Here is a 17605-nt window from a genome sequence, read left to right as displayed (position 1 = left end):
AGTGTAAAGGCCATATCTGTGTATTTCCTTCCTTCTTCCCCGGCACTTATTAGGTCCTTAGGAAAAACTGCTCTTTGCATTTTGATATAGTTCAGCAAAATCCTAGCATGTGCATTTTATGTTCAGGCAATTTTCTCCAGGCATGTTCCCTAAGGTACCCGCCTTAGGTTTTATGCCACCCTCCAGATAACCTAAGACCCGCCACCAAACCTGCTTTCATGTGCTCTATACAGCAATTGCCTCCTTTCCCTTCCTTCAACCTCCCCCAGCCACGCCATTCTCAACATCATCTAGAAATTGGAAGGAATTCAATATGGTGAAACAAATTCAGATACCCAAGTGACTGAGGGCTGCTACTAGATTTCTTGTTAATGGGTCTACATTGGTCTCATTTCAGATACTGTAAGAAAGTAGATAATTCAGATACAGTGCAAGCAGTGTCTTTTCTCAATTTTTTTTCAAATTCTTAGTGGTTCTTAATTCATTCCCAAAGTAATAGCTAACATATATTAAGCTTACTAGGTGATAGTCGTTGTTCTGCGAAGTTTACATGAATTATCACATTCATTCTACCCCATGAGTAGGTCCTACTGTCACTGCTGTTTTGGATGAAGGTACACAGCTCATAGAAAGTAGAGCTAGAACCTGAATTCAGGTGGGCTGACTCCAGAACATACCCTCTGAATCACTCCTTTCAAAGAGTCAGTCTAAACATTCCTCAAAATAATGTAATCCTCAACTTTCCTTTTCACCAATCTTTTTTTGGGAAAAATGTAGTTTTACATAGCCCACTTCCTAAATATCTATGAATGAATCACCTAAAAATAAAACACCAAGTTTTATTAAAAAAAAAAAAACTAGCTGTATAGGCAGTTCACTATTTTAATGATCTATTTAAAATACCTAAAGTTGAGAGCAAAACAAAAATACGTATAAAATATTTTTCTCAGAATTCAAGTAATTTATCACTATTCCATGAAAATTATTATGAATGATCTTAATGTGTCTAAGCCTACGATGTGTATAAGACACAGTAGTATACAAAAAAAGGCAAATAACAGGTGACATGGTAACATGCATAGAAAAATAGTACGATTCCACTTTTTTTCTTTAAAAGAGTATCAATACACTTTTGCTTCCTGTTCTGTTTCCTCTTCCATTAGAACTAAGAATAAATTGAAATACAAACATTAAAATAAAAAGTGAAACTCTTCCAAAATATCCAATAAAGGAAAAAAATTTAAGCAGAATTTCTAATACAATAACCAGAAATTAAGTTTTTAAACTAAAGAGGATTTTTTAAAATCCAGAATTAAGTTAGACTATCAAGGTGCACAACAATTTCTAAACACAGCTCGAGAAAAAGTAACCTAGCTTCTTCTAATACCACAGAATATTTCTTAGTAGCTTGAAGATGAGTGTGTCATAATAATAACTCTAATGTAAATGTGTTAAAGAAGTTAAAATCTGATAGTCCAAGAACAGATAAACAGCATGTAGTGAATTAAGGGCATCTCAGAGGAGGATTTATGGGAACCAACATGAATTTGCTGCATTAAGCAGACCAGGTGGGTCAATTACCAATTGTTCCCAGCAAGCATACTCAATTGTGTCAAAGGACAGATAAGAGATTCAGTGATATTCAGCTCCTGTGTCATCACCAGCTAGATGGAATCTGCCCACAAGATCTCAGGAGACTGACTGAAAATTCTCTGGATAGAAATTCATGGTTTCAGAAAGGTGTGTAATGTGTGTCTCTGAGACACATATTTTTAGGGTAAAGATAAGAAAGATCTCAGCAACTGTTTCCTCTGTGCTATGGGCTATTTTTTCAGTGTGACCTTCCGCAGGGTGAATGATCTTTCTGGGTCACACTAAAGATCACTGGCCTCTGAAATGCAGGTTCTTAACAACCTCAACTTGAAGAGCAGCATAAGCATTACTGACAAGCATTGTTTCAAATTATTATCTGCCAGCTGCTCCTGTGACTTGTCCATTACTAGAGGTTGGAGGTCTCTTATTGTTTCAACTTTCACCTCAATTCAATTAACATTTGCAAAGTTCACCCCAATCCAAAATGTAAAATGAAAACGATTTTACCAAAGCTAGTAAAAAATGCAAGTCTCATATTTACCTGTCATTGTAAATGTAAGGTATTTACAATGTGCCTGATCTGTAACGAGTATTTGATAAATGCTGCCTTAAAAAGTCTATCTTTTACAATCTTCTATTTCTCAAACATAAATGCCTTCTTCTCAGGTAAATTACCATTCGCCTTTTATGCTAACATTTTTAAAGCAAAGATTTTTAACATTTAGCTAGTATTAGATAAAGTTTATACTTTCAGCAGTGATATCAGTATTTTCACCCTTTATATTCTGTGGTAGGGAGATCAAAACTTATTAATAAAAATGTTGCTTCCTATTCATTCCCATTACTTCTTGATATTCTCTATACATTCAGAGATTTTGATAAATACTCTGAAAAAAATTTGGAGAAGGTTTTGTACTTTCTTCACATCTTGTCTATTGATTATATGCTATAAGAAAATCAGAAGGAAAATGATGGTAAATATGGATATTTAAAAGTCAAATTTATTATAGACACATTTTATTAGCTCAATAAGATAAAATAATTCAGAAACTCAGTTTCTGAAAAACAGGAAGGGAGATGTTGAAATGTATAATAATAATAGTTCCTTACGTGCTAACTCTGTGTCAAGCATTTTGTGAAACTCTGTGCATTATCTTACTAAAATCGTGTACCAATACTATGAGATATGATAATTGTTTCTGTTTTAATGATGATAAAACTGCAGTTTTAAAAGACGAAGCAATTTGATCAAGATCTCACAGTGGAATTGAAACCAAGGGTTTTTTGATGCCACTCCTATCTAATGTTTTAAAAGCAGGTAGAAGAGTTTGTATCTGTTTAGAAAGATAATCAACAGCACAACCAATGAGTGTCTGCCAATATTAATAGGACACCAGGCAATAGCATATAAAATTACAAGCTGCCTACACTGAGGGGAGTCTAGGTTATCTACACTGAGTAGGGCAGCAGCAGAGAGATGAAGCCCCACCTTCATCCAGGGCGGACAGACACTGCCAAGATGACAATCAAACAAATTTTTGTTAATATTATCTTAAAGCAAGATTCCAATTGCATTAAAACCAAATCAGTGCTATTGTTACCAAACTTTCATTCTGAAAGTGTTTTCACCAATATTCCTCCCAGTCCAGCAGATATAAATTGCTTTGAAAACAGATAAGAGCAATATATACAAAGTCCACACAGAAAAGTCTCTCCTTCCATGTAAAGTTGTGGAATTCGGGCTAGAAGGCATAATTCAGGCAGAAAGGTATCCAACAGGAATGAAAGACAGAGTTCAATGTAAAATATTTGACATTCGTTGCTTCCACAAATACATTGTAACAGTGCAAACTAAACTACTCATTTCAGGGGAGGTATAAAGGACACAGCATCCAGCAAACACTATCACAAAGGATGAGCCCAAAACAGATGTGGGAAAAATAAACAGCCTTGCTGTTTCAGAATTTATAAAACGGTCCACAAAGAGCAAACAGGCCTTCTCACCACCATTCAACTTCAAGGCCCATAAAAAAAAACGCTGCATGAGAAACCCTCTCAGACAGATTGAATGTTCTGCAAAACTTCTAATAGTGCACTTGCATTAAAGCCTTCTAAGACCATAGTCAGTAAATGTAATTTAAAATCGTTCAATATTGCTTACAAACAGGTGAAAATAATTTGATATTTGGCTATCACAGATAGTGATACACTCTTGAACATCTAGGTGCATGATTTATCTCATACAATGTACATACTGAGCCTCTTTGCTGAGTTTGAGATGTTCTTTAAAGAGCCTTTCCCAAGAAAATAACTGCCGTGATTTTAAACTTGGGTATAAAGGTGCCAGAGAACAATTCTTTTAAGATGAGCTTGCATTCTTTTCCAAGGAGATTAGCACTGTTAGTTTGCCCTTACTTCAAGAAAAAGGACGTTATGTGTTGCCTATAAACTTGCAGGATGAGTCAGAAGAGGGATTCTCCACCTTCATGAACAGGGGATAAGGGGAGCCTTCCTTCAGACCTGTTCCACAACATATTCTCTATCTGAACTCATGTATAGCAACCTACAACAAAAATTCTAGAGTGCCGTAGTTCCTCAGCCTCACATTGGCTGTCTCATGCCTACGCATGGTGTGCACACCCAGGGAGAAATAACTCAGCATCACCTTCAAAAAATACATGTGCCTTTTAGATATCGTTTAAGGAGAGGATAGTGTCTAGTCAAATTTAGGCTCTATTGTAAAGACATTTCTAAATTAAAATGAGTATTTTCTTTGTATTTACTTGATAGAAACTTTAAAATAGCTAAGTGAACAGGCTTTGCATGGCTTCATTATAATAATATTTTCAGGACTCTTTTTTCCAAGTAAAAATGAGTATCAAATGACAACGTTAGTAGAAAAAAGGTAATCTCAAATCCAAAGATACCAAAATTTGGAATGTTTAAAGCAATATTGTCTTATAGGAATGGCTTTACAACGTATTGGTAGGAAAAAAAGTGCAGTCCAAGCCTTTGCCTTTATCACTTCTGCAGTTTCCTTATTGCAAGGGTATGACTGTGAAGTTAATGAAATATCTAATATCCAAGGTTTTCAATGGTATGCTATTGGTTCTCATTAATGTAACCTAGGCATATACACATTTTATTTTGCATTGACTGTTTCGTTGTATTTCAGACAAAATACCCTGATTTCTTTTGGACAACCTTTAAAAAATTTCAAAACCTTTCTCATACTCTTGCATTTGTATTATCCAGCAACTTACAAAAGCAGATGATTTGCAGTAGTGAAATACTGAAGTGGCCATAAAATAGAACTTTAATGACTGCAGCATAATCCCATAAGACATAAGTGAACAACATAACTTTACACCAGCATAGAAAAGTCAGGGGTCCCAATGTGATTTTTTTTAGCCTTCTAACACATTATACACTAACCAAGAAATACCTTGAATTAATAATTTTGCCTGGAGACTTTATTGCAAGTATACACAGGCATCTTCTGTGAAATATAAAGAAGTATGATTCTTAAATGTTTCTTTACTGTAGCTTATTTGTAGTTTGTTTTTCCTTAATTAATTTCCATTGACTATCTAGTCACTTAACTATATTAGATTTCATTTGAACATTTGATTAAACAATGAGACCTGTTAATGCAATCTACATGAGGCACATTCTCAAGGCTTCATTCTCATCTCAGATAAGCAGGTACTACCGGCAACACAGAGCATCCATGGGAATCCACCAGTGCACATGTTAGGTCTGGGCATAAAGTGGAAACTGACAAAACAGGAAGTACTGTGTGCTCATAGTGTGTAGGCATGATTAAAACTTATTCCTTTTACAATGATTCATAACCACATTCTGATCATCATATCATCTGCTGTTGTTCTCTATACAATACAAAGAAGGAAGTGAAGGGAAAGGAGGCAGTGAGACAGAAAAGGGAGGAAGGGAGGGAGGATTTCAATACCCATCTACTACTTGACATTTTGACTGATAACCTTGTATTTCATCAATTCTTTGAAGTGGAAAAAATGTGTTTCTTTTGTAGCTATAATGCTTTGATTTGCCAATAATGATTTTCTCATCCTATACTAAAATTAAATCCAACCTAATCACATGACCCTGTTTCTTAGAGATTAAAAGTTGTATTTCTAAAAGGCACAGCTCTTATCTTCTGTTCTCAGATGTCTTCTTTCTGATCAAGTTAAAACTCTAGCAACATAAAGTAAAAAGAAAAAAACTTATAATTTTGAAATACTCATAAAATATTTGGAATTGTTCTGATTTTATCATTTTAAAATGAAAAAATAACTTAGAACCATAAATTGCATATGAATAAAGTTAATGTTTTTATTTTTTGTTCTTCACACAAAGAAAGAAAATTAACTTGCTATATTATATATACAGTATAAATGGCATTCACAAGATAAACCTGCATTTATACACCTTTTCATAATTTGGAGTTTGAATTTAAAACTCACATTTAAATTGCTAAAAAAACATATAAACTCACACAAGGTATAATTATTTATAAGTTAATTCACTGATTACTTCCTGTTTATTACACTGTCTCTTGCAACTTTCGGGGGAAAAAAAGGTAATTTGTGTGATGTTAATGACATCACCTACTACAATAAGAATATATACCATAATAATATTATTATAAGGCCACAGTAATTTGATTATAGAACTCTCTGGGTAGCTTTTTAAAATTTTTTTTAATTAATATACTGAAAAAAATTTAAAATAGTTTGTTCCACAATAACCTGAATGCATTCTTTAGCAAAACTGCTTGCCATTTAATGTATTTAAAGAAATAAATATTTGAAAAGTGTATCCACAATGCTCCTAAGAAATGGTTTTGAATTCCAGAGTCCCAAGGAGATGAATTGGCTGTCAGATAACAATGTGCTTCCATCAGATGGACTTGGCAGTTGTAAACAAAAGGAATTTTCTCAGCTTTTCCTCACAAATATGAAATATTTGCTCTCGGCCAACAGCTGGGGTGATTTAAAGAAGTCCTGCATATATATTAGTTTTCATTCAAAATTACAAATCCTCCTCCCACTCTGCAACATCTGACTGCATCTCCGTAGAACAGAAAATTGTTCTGAGATGAAGTGACATTCCCGGGGAAGTAAAAGTCAAAAAATAGTACCTACTTACAACTTTAATCAAATTTCAGATCATAAGGTATCTGGTTAATAATTTTTAGGAAAAGTTCATTTATTCAAGATGAAAGTTCAAATGGTACTCCAAAGTGGCTTGAAAAATAATGAGAAAGTTTGTTTTATTCCAGTGTTTCTGAAAATATTTAAAATTACAATATAAACAAAATACAGACTTCATGAAAAGCCACTGAGAATCCTTCAATGATATCAAAGTTGTTTAAGAAAAAAATATACATATACATACATATATATCTCTCTCACATGGAAAAATGTATATATGTGACTACTAAACTCATATATATGAATAAATAAAAGTTACTCATGGAAAAAACTGTTAATGCTTAAATGATAATTTTAAATTATCTATTCATCTTACTAAACATTTAAATTATATTAATGCTTAGTTTTTAATGGATGGATTAAAAATACTTTTGCCAAGTTCTCACTAGAGATTAGCTATTCATAAAAGATATCAAAGAATAAATACTTTCAGAGTATTTTTATATATTAAGAAACAGCTTACGAACTTATAAACTTTGTTATAAACTTAACCCAATATTTAACTTATTTTTATTTCCTCCCCAAAACTAACTCTAAGTAGTGGTTTTAAATTTATTTTGAATTCCACAATTATATCGCTATATTGTAATATTATTCATGAACAAAATTTTATAGCAAAATAAATTAGATATCTCTGTTTAATTTTACTCTAGGTTATAAAAGTGTAGCCTATATTTACAAATACCTTAGAAATTGACAAGCCACTTTTATATTTACAGTTACACAGAATTAACTTTTGCCCTTGGGCCCAGTGAATCTGAGCACGTGCTATGCCCTAAATGAACTTCATATTTCACTATTTTAAATAAATAAATTTATTTAAATAAATAAATTTTATTTTAAATAAAATGTTTATTTTTACCTAAAGTGCCTCTTAAAGCAGGCATGGAAACATTAAAATAATTGTTGCTACTTTTAAGAGAGCTGATATTTGCCCTTAGAAATGCAAAGCTACTAAACTTGAATTATCAAGACATATGGAGATATGTTATTCATATTTCAAATGACAAACTGTGTATTTTATCTAATTATTTCAGCAGAGGTTTTTGTCTTTTGTATATATACACTATAGGCATTAAATAATAATGGTCCTCCAGTAATATATAACAATCCATAAAATTTTGTGTCTGAAAAAATAAAAATGTATTTTAAATCCTGAAGTTCACATTTGATCTTCTTGGAAAAAAACAATCAATGTTAAATGATGTGCTTTGATAACATAACTCTTACTTCCATTTCTACTAAGTTCTTTTTCCAGCAAAAAAAAATTTAGAAAGCTACTATAAAATAATGGAATAAAACTGTGAATAGCAGTTATTAATAATATTCACCACAAGTGTTAAATATCAGAAAGTAAATCTTTATCACTAAGAACTTTAAATATTTCCTCAAATGTCACTAATGACACACATAGCAATAGCATGGGAACTAAAATAACTATCAGCAAAACTCTTCTTTTCCATAATGTACCATAAATGCAAATAAAATTACCACCTTTCTTCCTACATAAGCAAATAAAACAAACTAGATGAAAAATAAGAAAAAATGTACATCTCTAAGTACCAAAGCAATGGTTACCAAGGAAGTAAATGTCTCAGGAAAGTAAGTCTGTATTTTTGAACTTGTACAAGTTAGTACTATTTATGCAAAAATTCTATTATTTCTAATTGTAAATTAGTTTGAAAATCACTTTATCAACTTCTTTTTTCCGTAAACTTACAAAGACTAAGACATGAAATTGAAGACATGGTCCTTGAAATGCAACTATTTTTTAAAATATAGTTATGTCGTCATAAGTTTGGAATTGAAAATACTTACAGTCTCTCCAGTTCTTTAAGATCCTGGAATGCTCCTCTTTCAATGGTGCTAATCTTATTCTCCATAAGCTGACTGAAATGCAAAGTATAACAGGAGTCTTAATGTTACCACTCACCATCTGAAAAAGTGTCAGTTCAGCAACTGAAAACTTGTCCCTTTATGAAGTTAAATACTGCTCTGGTTTGAGATTCAATATCAAATCTAACAATGTTGTATCTGAGAAAAATCAGGGAAGGAAAATAGCATCCTCATCACGAAACTTTCATAAAAAATGCTAATTCAGTTTCTCACAAAATTTCGTCAGAATCCTGAACCTTAAACTATAGTATATCCTGAAAAGTAACCCATGACACTACAACTCTGATGGCTGTTTTTCAAGTGAGTTCTTAACTGAAAGAAACAACATACAATAATTCATCATACACATACTTCAATTCACTGATGGATATATGTCAGAAATTGGAAGAATTCATAAAGGCCAAAAATGTGTTTTTCAAAAGTGAACAATGAACACGCATGATCAAAAGTATATGTGCACTGCAATGTAAACATTTATAAATCTATAGGTAAAAACAATTTTACATTACACTGAATCTCAAATGATTGTTTATTCACAACTAACTTAACACATTAATTAAAAAAGTAATCATACTGCAACAATTTTATGAGTTGCAAAGCTTTAAAATACAAGAAACGATTCAAAATATGACGAACATATTTTTATAGAGAAACAGTTCCCACTAAAAACTCTGCGAAAACCTGGATTGTTTGATTTTAATGTTACAAAATATAGGTACATGTTGCTTGCTAGAAGAGTCTGAACATTTTTATATTAGCAATAATAAAATGCAGGCCCACTTAAATTCTTTATAGTTAATCTCAAATCCTAAAAGTATATCAAATGTCTCACATTACTCATTCATATTGTAAAAGCAACTATTCTACATTTTTATATGCATAAGGCACTTACGGTATGGTATAGCAAACATTTGAAGTCATTTCCATTATACTGTTTCTATGGCTTGCATCCAACCTTAAAATAAAGGCCTACATTTTTATTAAAATTGAAGTACACTGATAAACAAAAAAAAAAAAAGGAAACTAAGGCCTTTTAAAATTTTATGTTTCTGTCATTGAGGCAGTTATTAAAACTGAGATCAGTAACAATTCAAAATACACAACCTTAAAAAACAAAAGAGAATTCTCCAAAACACAGAAGAACATACTTACAGAACTCTTAGGTGTCGAAGACCAGCAAAATCTGTCTTAGTAATCCGTGTGATGTTATTTCCATTCAAATCCCTAAGAGAAAACAAGTAAGAAAATGAAAGTTCTGTTTAATTTCTACCACTATCTAGTTAAACAAAGACAAATATAAACAAAATAAGAGCTTTGAGATAAAGGATCAGTTCCAATTACTAAAGTAGTTTGCAAAGTAAAAGACAGAGAAAGAAAAGGAAGTCATCTCTGAAAGAAAATTTTTAAAATGATTAAGTTTACAGAGTCCATGCTTGCTGTCATATGACAAGAAAATGAAGTGATTCTGTTATCAAGAGATGTTCTCTTTTGTGTGTATATGGGATGCTTTCAATTTTTGCTTTTATAAGGAGGTGTATATTAATTTCACAGGTATTCTGATATTTACTATTATTGTTAGTAATGTTCCCAAAAAGTTACCTTCAGGAAGTTAAAGGAACACTTTTCTAATACTATTCAGGAAGAAAATTTTAAAAATTCAGAACCCTATCCTTAGGTGGCACCATGGTTAAACTTCCTAAGGCAAAGAATAAAGTTTGAGTGCCATCAAAAGAACTGCACTTCAAAGACTCGCATTTATAAGCATTTACCTTCCAACAATTCTATGTTTGTATGAAAACGAAACTCTTCGTTTGCAGCTCGGGGACACCCGCTGTGACTGTAAAGTGAAAACTACTAGCAAGGGCAATAGTGGAAATAGTATTCAGGCCCTGACATTTTTGTTCAGATTTCAGCACCACGTTTCCCTCAAGAGTCACAAACCCCTTTTCTGGCATCTTAGGTCAAGATCTAAACTTGCCCTGGTTCCAATCATTTCAAATAAAACCAGGCTTTGCTGCGGTTTGAATGTTCTCCTTCACGGAAGTAAACCCTACCTTGACTTTGAAAACATCATGTGTATTTAATGTGTTTATGTTGTCAATGACATAATTTTATAAGCCAGCACTGAGTAAACTATTTTCTGAAACTTCTTTATAGATCCCTCATAGGGGTAAATTTTTTTTCAAGGACCTTAAAACTCAATTGCTATTTTTTCCCCGAACCGTTCCCTTTTTGCTGAATAAGACATGTTAGTGCTTAAACTTTAAACTGTTCTGAATAGCATGAAATGACAAGGGCTAAAAGAGAGTTCTGCACTGCTTTCTCCCCAACCCATTTTCCGTGCTGAGCAAAGTACCATCGAATTGTTCCTACAGTGGTTGGGGTCTTTCTTTATCCCGGCTACTTGCCATAAGCTGAGTCCCAACCGCCACCGCCAGCCCCCCAGTCCCAGACAAACTTGGGAGATCATATTCTGACAAGATACCCTGGGTAGGGACTCAACCTGCCCAGCGCTGCAAGCCAGGGAAGGAGGGCAGAGACGGAGTAGCGGGCGGCCCAGTGGGGCTCGGGATGGGGCAGCCACTGGCAAAGGAAGGAATGGCTCAACTCTGGCCTTTAAACTAAGGGCGAGGAAAATGGGTTGGATAAGAAGATCGACTCGCCGCGCTGCGGGCCGCGCTGGTGGAAACCTGCGAATCCAAGGCGTCCCCTCCGCCGTCCGCCCCCCTCGCAGCCTGGGGACGCAGGGGCCCGGGGAGCGCAGCCTGAGAGCGCTGCCCCGGCCGCCCTCGCCCCGCCGGGCCCAAGCTCAGCGGTGAGGGGAGCGCGCCCCGGGCGCCCGGGAAGCGCGGGGCGGCGGCCTCTGCGTTCACAAAGAGAACGGCCTCCACGCTCCACTTCCCTGAACTCGGAAAGCGCCCCACAAGCGGCGCGTGGGCCGTCAACACCCGCGTTGCGATTACTTCTTCATTAGAGGCTCACAGAGACAGGGAGGCGGGGATGTCTGCGGGCAGCAGAGCGCGAAGAGAGGAAGGAAGGGGAGAGGCTGCCACGAGCAGGGACGCAGAAACTGCCAGAAAGGTGGAAAGGGGGCACTAGGGCTCAGCAGGAAGGGCCGAAGGGGGCAGCCGAGGGCCGCGGGGTCACCAAATTGGTCAGACGCGACTTGGCCGGCTCCGCTTGGAGAACCAGCCCTAAGTTCGCCTAGCCGACGGGACGTGGTCCGCCTCCGGAACCTTCCCCCTCGGACAGGTCATTGGGGCTCGCCGCCGCCGCCGCCTCCTCCCAGGGGAAATGAAAGGCGGGGGAAGAGTCGCGGGGGGCTGCGCGCGGCCACCGCGAAAGCTGCTGCCGTCCTGGGGCATCCTTCCTTTCGCGGCCTGTAGAAGCGCCCCTGGGCGGGCTCAGCCGCCCCACGACCCCGTCTCCTCTCCCTCAGTCCCCAGGAGGGCGACACAAAGCCGGGGAGCGGAGGTTTCTCTCTTTTGAGTACACCCCCTCCCGCGTCAACCCCCCTTCTTCGCGCCACCCCGCGATGACAAGAGCCGGGACTCGGCCCTGAACCGACCCGCGACAGTTCCCAACCGCAAGGTGACTCCGTTTGCAGAGTCCGAGGAACAAAGTCGCGTCTCCCTTGCCCCAGGCATCCGCGACTATTCGTCCCCCATCTCCCCGTCTCCCCAACCTCACAGAACTCGCCCGCAAAGGGCTGCGAGTGGCGGGACTGGAGCCGGAGGAAGGGACCAAGCGCAGCAGCCAGCGGGCCCGCCCCTCCTTGGGCAGTGGCCCCTCCCCGGGCAGCGCCCTCCCAGAGAGTTCAAGACCAGGATGCGCCTTCGGGAAAGCTAGTGAGGACTGACCCAGGCACAGTTCTCTGTGCCGCTCAGTCCCTCCAGTCTCGACGCAGGGGCTGCGCGACCCCGATGGTGGGGAGGAAGGGGGAGGAAGAGCCCATACTCACAGTCTCTCAGTGCTGCGGGGGATGTTCCTGGGCACACTGCGCAGCGCCAGCCCGTGACAGTCCACTGTGCTCCCGGAGCAGGAGCACTGCGCCGGACACGCTTGCGGCGCCACCTTGTTCAGGATCGCCAGCACTAACCCCAGCGACAGGGACAGCGTCTGCCAGCCCACGCCGCGCATCTTCCCCCGCCGTCTCCTAGCTCGCCGGCGCCAGGGGTTTTCTCTTTAGCTTGCTGCTCTGTTGGAACTGCGCTGTGCCTGAGGCCCAGTGCCTGGCGCGAGTCTAGCAACCCAGAGTGTCCGGATAACGTGCACAAGATAATATAGAAGTAACAGTAATATTCAAGGCAGTAAAGCTAACACAGATACACGCCTCTCAGCTCCCCTCACCCTCCTCCTGCAAGGCAGGCGCTCCTTGGGCAACTTTAGGTCCTGAAGATCAGTTGGCCCGGCCAAGGCTACAGGGAGACCCCAAAGCAGCGGGGAGGAGATCACGCGTCGTCTGCCTCACAAATATCAACTTGGAGGTAAAAGACCTGGAGCTCCCAACCGCGGTGAAGATCGTGAAGATGCAGGGGCCAGTTGCGCGTGGAACAGGGGTGATCCGGTTCCACCAACCCCCTCCGCAAATCCAATTCCAGTAAGGACGGTAGGAGACAGAAGAAGGAGGCTCAGTAGGAATGGTGGCCTCGGTCAAAGTGGGCTCTCCGAAACTAGAAGGCGCAGGAGCCCCGCGGGCCGGGAGCGGAGCGCGCTGAACGACCGGACATGGCGCGCGGGGGCGCACCGGGCTGACGCGCAGCCTAGGGGGCGCGGGACCGCGCTGCGGGGCTCCTGGCGAGGCTCACTCACGCGGCCTGCCCCACCGGCCTGCTGCTCCTCCGCAGCCCGGGCCGGTCCTCGTCGTCTACCGACAGCGGAGGACGATTTGCAAACACACATGCACTTCGCTGAAGGATGTCTGGGCAATTCCGCCTCCCGCACCGGCGTCCTTGGAGACGCTCCGCAAGAGGGCTTTCCACGGGGTCACGCAGAAAAGACAAAAGGGCAATCGAGCCGCCCAGCAGGCAGGAATATCCACTAGTCACGACCCCGGGAGAGGAAATCCAAGAGGCCAAGTTGAGGATGAGAGCTCCTGCTAAGGCTGACTAGGGAATGGCTGACCGGCCGGCCAGAAAGAGTGCAAAGGCCAAGCTGGAGGTGTCCGCTTCCCGGGTCCTCCCGGGGCGTTCCGGACGGTGGAGAGATGGCAGCTGGGTCTGTGGTATCTGCTAATCCGAGGAGACCCCAGGAGGCAGCTGAACGGCAGTCCTATGTGCGTGCGTGTGTCAGCCCCTCTCGTCTCCCGGATACGCCGCAGCTCCGCAGCAGACACCTGATGGCAAAGGTGGAAGAAATAAGAGCAGGCTCCTGGGCCGGGGCAGCCCCTCGGTCTCCCCCCGACAGCCCACAAGTGGGTCCTCCTTCTCAAAGTGCAGGAACTTTTCCCAGGGTTTGAATCCAGTCCCCACAGCCACGGTGGGAGTCGTACCGCCGACGTCGCGACGCCGCCCGACTCTGGGCGCTGCACCTGACTCGGCGGCCGCAGTCCGGAGCAGCTTGTCTCCTTCCAGGCTCTTCCCCCTCTCCAGGTGGCTTTCTGCGCCCCTTTCTTGGGGGAGGGAAGTGAGGAAGAGAGAAAGCGGCGACAGGGAGCGGGGACTCGGTGGCTCTGCTGACTCCCGAGCTCCTGGCAAGTGTCTAAACAATAGGACGGACGCAGCAGCCCTAGTCTCGCTCAGCTGCGGGAAGGTGGGTTGTTGTTGTAACTGGAGTTGTTGGCTCGGGCTGCCTGGCGCTCAGCGCAGCCGAACAAAAACCCAGCCCGCGCCTGTGGAGCCGGGCGCGAGACCCCGGACGCTCCCCTTTCTCCTCAGCGCTCCCGCCTTGCCCGGAAAGCTCGGTAGCTCCCGCCCGCGCCCGGGAGCCACGGCGCTCGCATCACTCGCCGCCGCCGCCTTTTTTTAACCACCGTCTGCGGCAGCCACCACCGCCGCCACCGCCAGCCTCCGCCAGCCTCCGCCGTCCGCGAACTCCCCAAATAAATAACCCCAAGTCAGAAGTTAAGCCGGCGCCGGCTTTATATACCCGGCGGAGCCCCCACCCCCTCGGCTCCGCCCCGCGCGGCCCGGCACCGCCCACTGGCTGAGCGCTGGGAGCCCGCACCTCGCAGCTGAGAGGTGAGGCCCCCGGCTGCCAGCGCCGGGCGGAGGCGGAGGTCGGCGGCGCGTTCCCGCGCACCGCGGCTCGCGCCCTCGCTCCCACGCCCGGGCAAAGTTTGGCGGAGGAAGGAGGTTCCCGGGCCCCCGCCCCCAACTCCAGGGCCCCAGAGGTGACCCAGTCTCGAAGACGGTAGTTCGCAGCGGGGGAAGGACGAGAGGGTGGCTTTGAGCGCGGCTCGTAAATAGCGCTGCCGGTGCCTCTGCTGCTGCTTTTGCCAAGCGATCCTAAGGGGGCTGCTCGGTGTTTGAAGCACAGAGAGAGATTACGATTTTAATTTTTTTTTAATTCTACCGAAATAGCTCTGCCTGAGCTCACAGACACACACATGTGTATTTTTGGGTGCTTAAAAGTTCAGAGTTTTTGCAAGTTGGAAAATGGTGTTTTTGAACCTTCTCGCCAGCCTTCCCATCTCCGACCCACCCCCTTCCGTTTAACCCTTTCTTTATAGTCACGCACTTAACACCCTGCTCAGTTGACGTCCTGAATACACAATATGCTCACAAAACTCTAAGGGCTTGAATGTGTCTGCGTGATTTTACTCTCTTAGGAAAGGAGGAAAAAAATAAATCCCTAGCAACGCACGTTGTAGCCAGAAGGCTTCCTTTATTTCAGGGAAGTTCTGGATATTTTTTCCTCACTGTTTTGGAAGAGAATTTCCTTGTTTCTTCTTGTCTTTTTAGTGTGATGTGTGTCCGACAACTGCTACCACTCTCCTGCCTCCCACCCCATGCCCCGCCGCCCCCAGCAAAAACCAAAGTCACTATTGTTTGAAATGGCATCTAAATGAGTCAACAATTTAGCTTGAATTTAAAACGCCTCACCTCGTTCTTCCTGCTTCCATTCCACCTTTCACCGCTTTCACAGGAATTTGTGCAAGTCCCCAGCCTAATACCAGTCTCACAGTGTGATAATTATTTGTGTAATTATCTGTCACCCCCTTGAAGGCAAGAGGACCCATCCAATTCATTTTTCTATTCCCAGCATCTAACAATACGCCCGACACACAGGAGGCGCTCTGAAAATTGACCGATTTCTTTACCACAAGAATATCCTCAATCTGAAATTTCTCCCACATCCCCAATAACTTTTTTCCTACTTACATTTTCCGAAATATCTTTGCAAAATGGCTACCTCTACCTATGTCATTTTGCCTGCCCTGGAAAACTTAAAGCCACTGTGAGGGCATCTCCAAAGACGGGGTACCCATTAGATAAATGAATTGGAACTCTGAGGAGTACTCATTTTAATGCCACAGATTTAATAGTCCTCTGTTCTTTTAAATACTTCAAAAGCATTTAACATTCATTAACTCATTTGTCCTTCTAGATTTTAGCTTAAAGGTCTGTTACATAACTTCCTTAAGAAAGAAAAAGTGGAAGCCAGAGTCACATTTTTCCTGTAAGGAAAATGAGACGAAGAACAAGTACCTATCACTGATGAAGGATTCTTCCATCACTCCCCACCGCACACACCCCTAGGGAATTTTCTTTAGTCTCTACTAGTGAATTATGTGGTTGAAATATGTTTACCCCTACACTAATTAACCTAATTCCACAACTTTGATACCCTGTCTGCAACAAGATATGAGTATTTATGTTCAACTTCATCCACCACATAGAATCATGGTTCTGTATTTTACTTGCAAAAACATATCTTGCATTCCAAATATTCACAAGTCATGCTATTTATAGCATTGCACAATGCAAGTCATAGACGTGAGTTCAAGTTTGATTCCTTCTCTGGCTCCCTTTCCGTTCTGTGTAAAACCAAGAAAAGAGCCAAAAATAACATTCACAGCCTACAGAAACATATTTTTTAATTTGATACAAATTTGAATGAGAAGATATGTCCAGTGGATTTCATTAAGAAAGAAAGGAAAACTACAACTAATTCCTGAGAGACATGACGTATTAATTTCTTTGTGTCATCAACTTTTCAGTTAATAAAGGGAAATTTATACATGAGTGACCAGATTTCTCATTCAAAAAAATATAATTATATTATTCCTTCCGTATTATTTCAGGATGTTTTTGGAGGCTTCACATGCTTCAGGACCATTAACTTCTAGGTCTTAGTTCTTTCTAGATTATGTTGTTCCCAAATGAGTTCTGAATTTCTCTTTGACTCTGTTACGCCCATCCTGAAGAAAGTCTTCTGTGGTCCCTTTTGTCACCACGTGAGCTCTCCATAAATCCCGACCTAGATTAAACAGAAGTAGAATCCACTAGAGTCAACATTCAAGTCCCCTATTACCTTGAGAAAATAAATCCAGTTGCTAGAATGATTGAGAAAACAATTTAAACATTTAAACACTCATACAGTAAAAAAACAAAATGAAACAAAAATGAGAAGGCATTCTCTCAATTTGCATTTTCTATGGAGGAAAATTTGGTGAAATTGGGATACATGGGGAAAAGGAATAAGAAAGGAGAATTGATGAAAAGCAGGTAAATATGAGTAAAAACAGAGTTAGATAACAGTAATAGCATTGATTGAATTCATGAAACTTACAGAATAATTCTGTGGATTTTACTTTCATGTTACTATTTACCATTGTTTCAAAATGTTTTCATGTTAATTACATAATTTTTCTTATAATATTTTTATATTGGAAATGTAAATATGGAACCATAACATCATGGAGATGAAGATTTAATTTA

General features: G+C 40.8%; 1 protein-coding gene across 3 annotated transcripts in view; it reads right to left on the bottom strand.

Annotated features, from left to right (window-relative positions):
- The window catches only part of SLIT2 (slit guidance ligand 2), a 382964-nt gene extending 369556 nt beyond the window's left edge, over positions 1 to 13408 (bottom strand). For 2 of the 3 annotated variants that reach the window (XM_067735623.1, XM_067735624.1), the window contains exons 1-3: positions 12685 to 13408; positions 9876 to 9947; positions 8646 to 8717 (exon numbers count right to left, since the gene is read on the bottom strand). In XM_067735623.1, the coding sequence (XP_067591724.1) occupies positions 8646 to 8717; positions 9876 to 9947; positions 12685 to 12863 (323 nt within the window). In that variant the 5' untranslated portion in view covers positions 12864 to 13408. Of the gene's footprint in view, positions 1 to 8645; positions 8718 to 9875; positions 9948 to 12291; positions 12476 to 12684 lie in introns of those variants that run through there. The other variant, XM_067735625.1, reaches the window with a different exon arrangement.
- Between the last annotated feature and the right edge of the window lie 4197 nt (positions 13409 to 17605).

Source organism: Pseudorca crassidens, chromosome 4 (genome assembly GCF_039906515.1).
Source record: "Pseudorca crassidens isolate mPseCra1 chromosome 4, mPseCra1.hap1, whole genome shotgun sequence".
Taxonomy (NCBI): Eukaryota; Metazoa; Chordata; class Mammalia; order Artiodactyla; family Delphinidae; genus Pseudorca; species Pseudorca crassidens.
The sequence above is the reverse complement of the archived record's forward strand: the minus strand, read 5'-3'. Positions and strand labels throughout refer to the sequence as shown.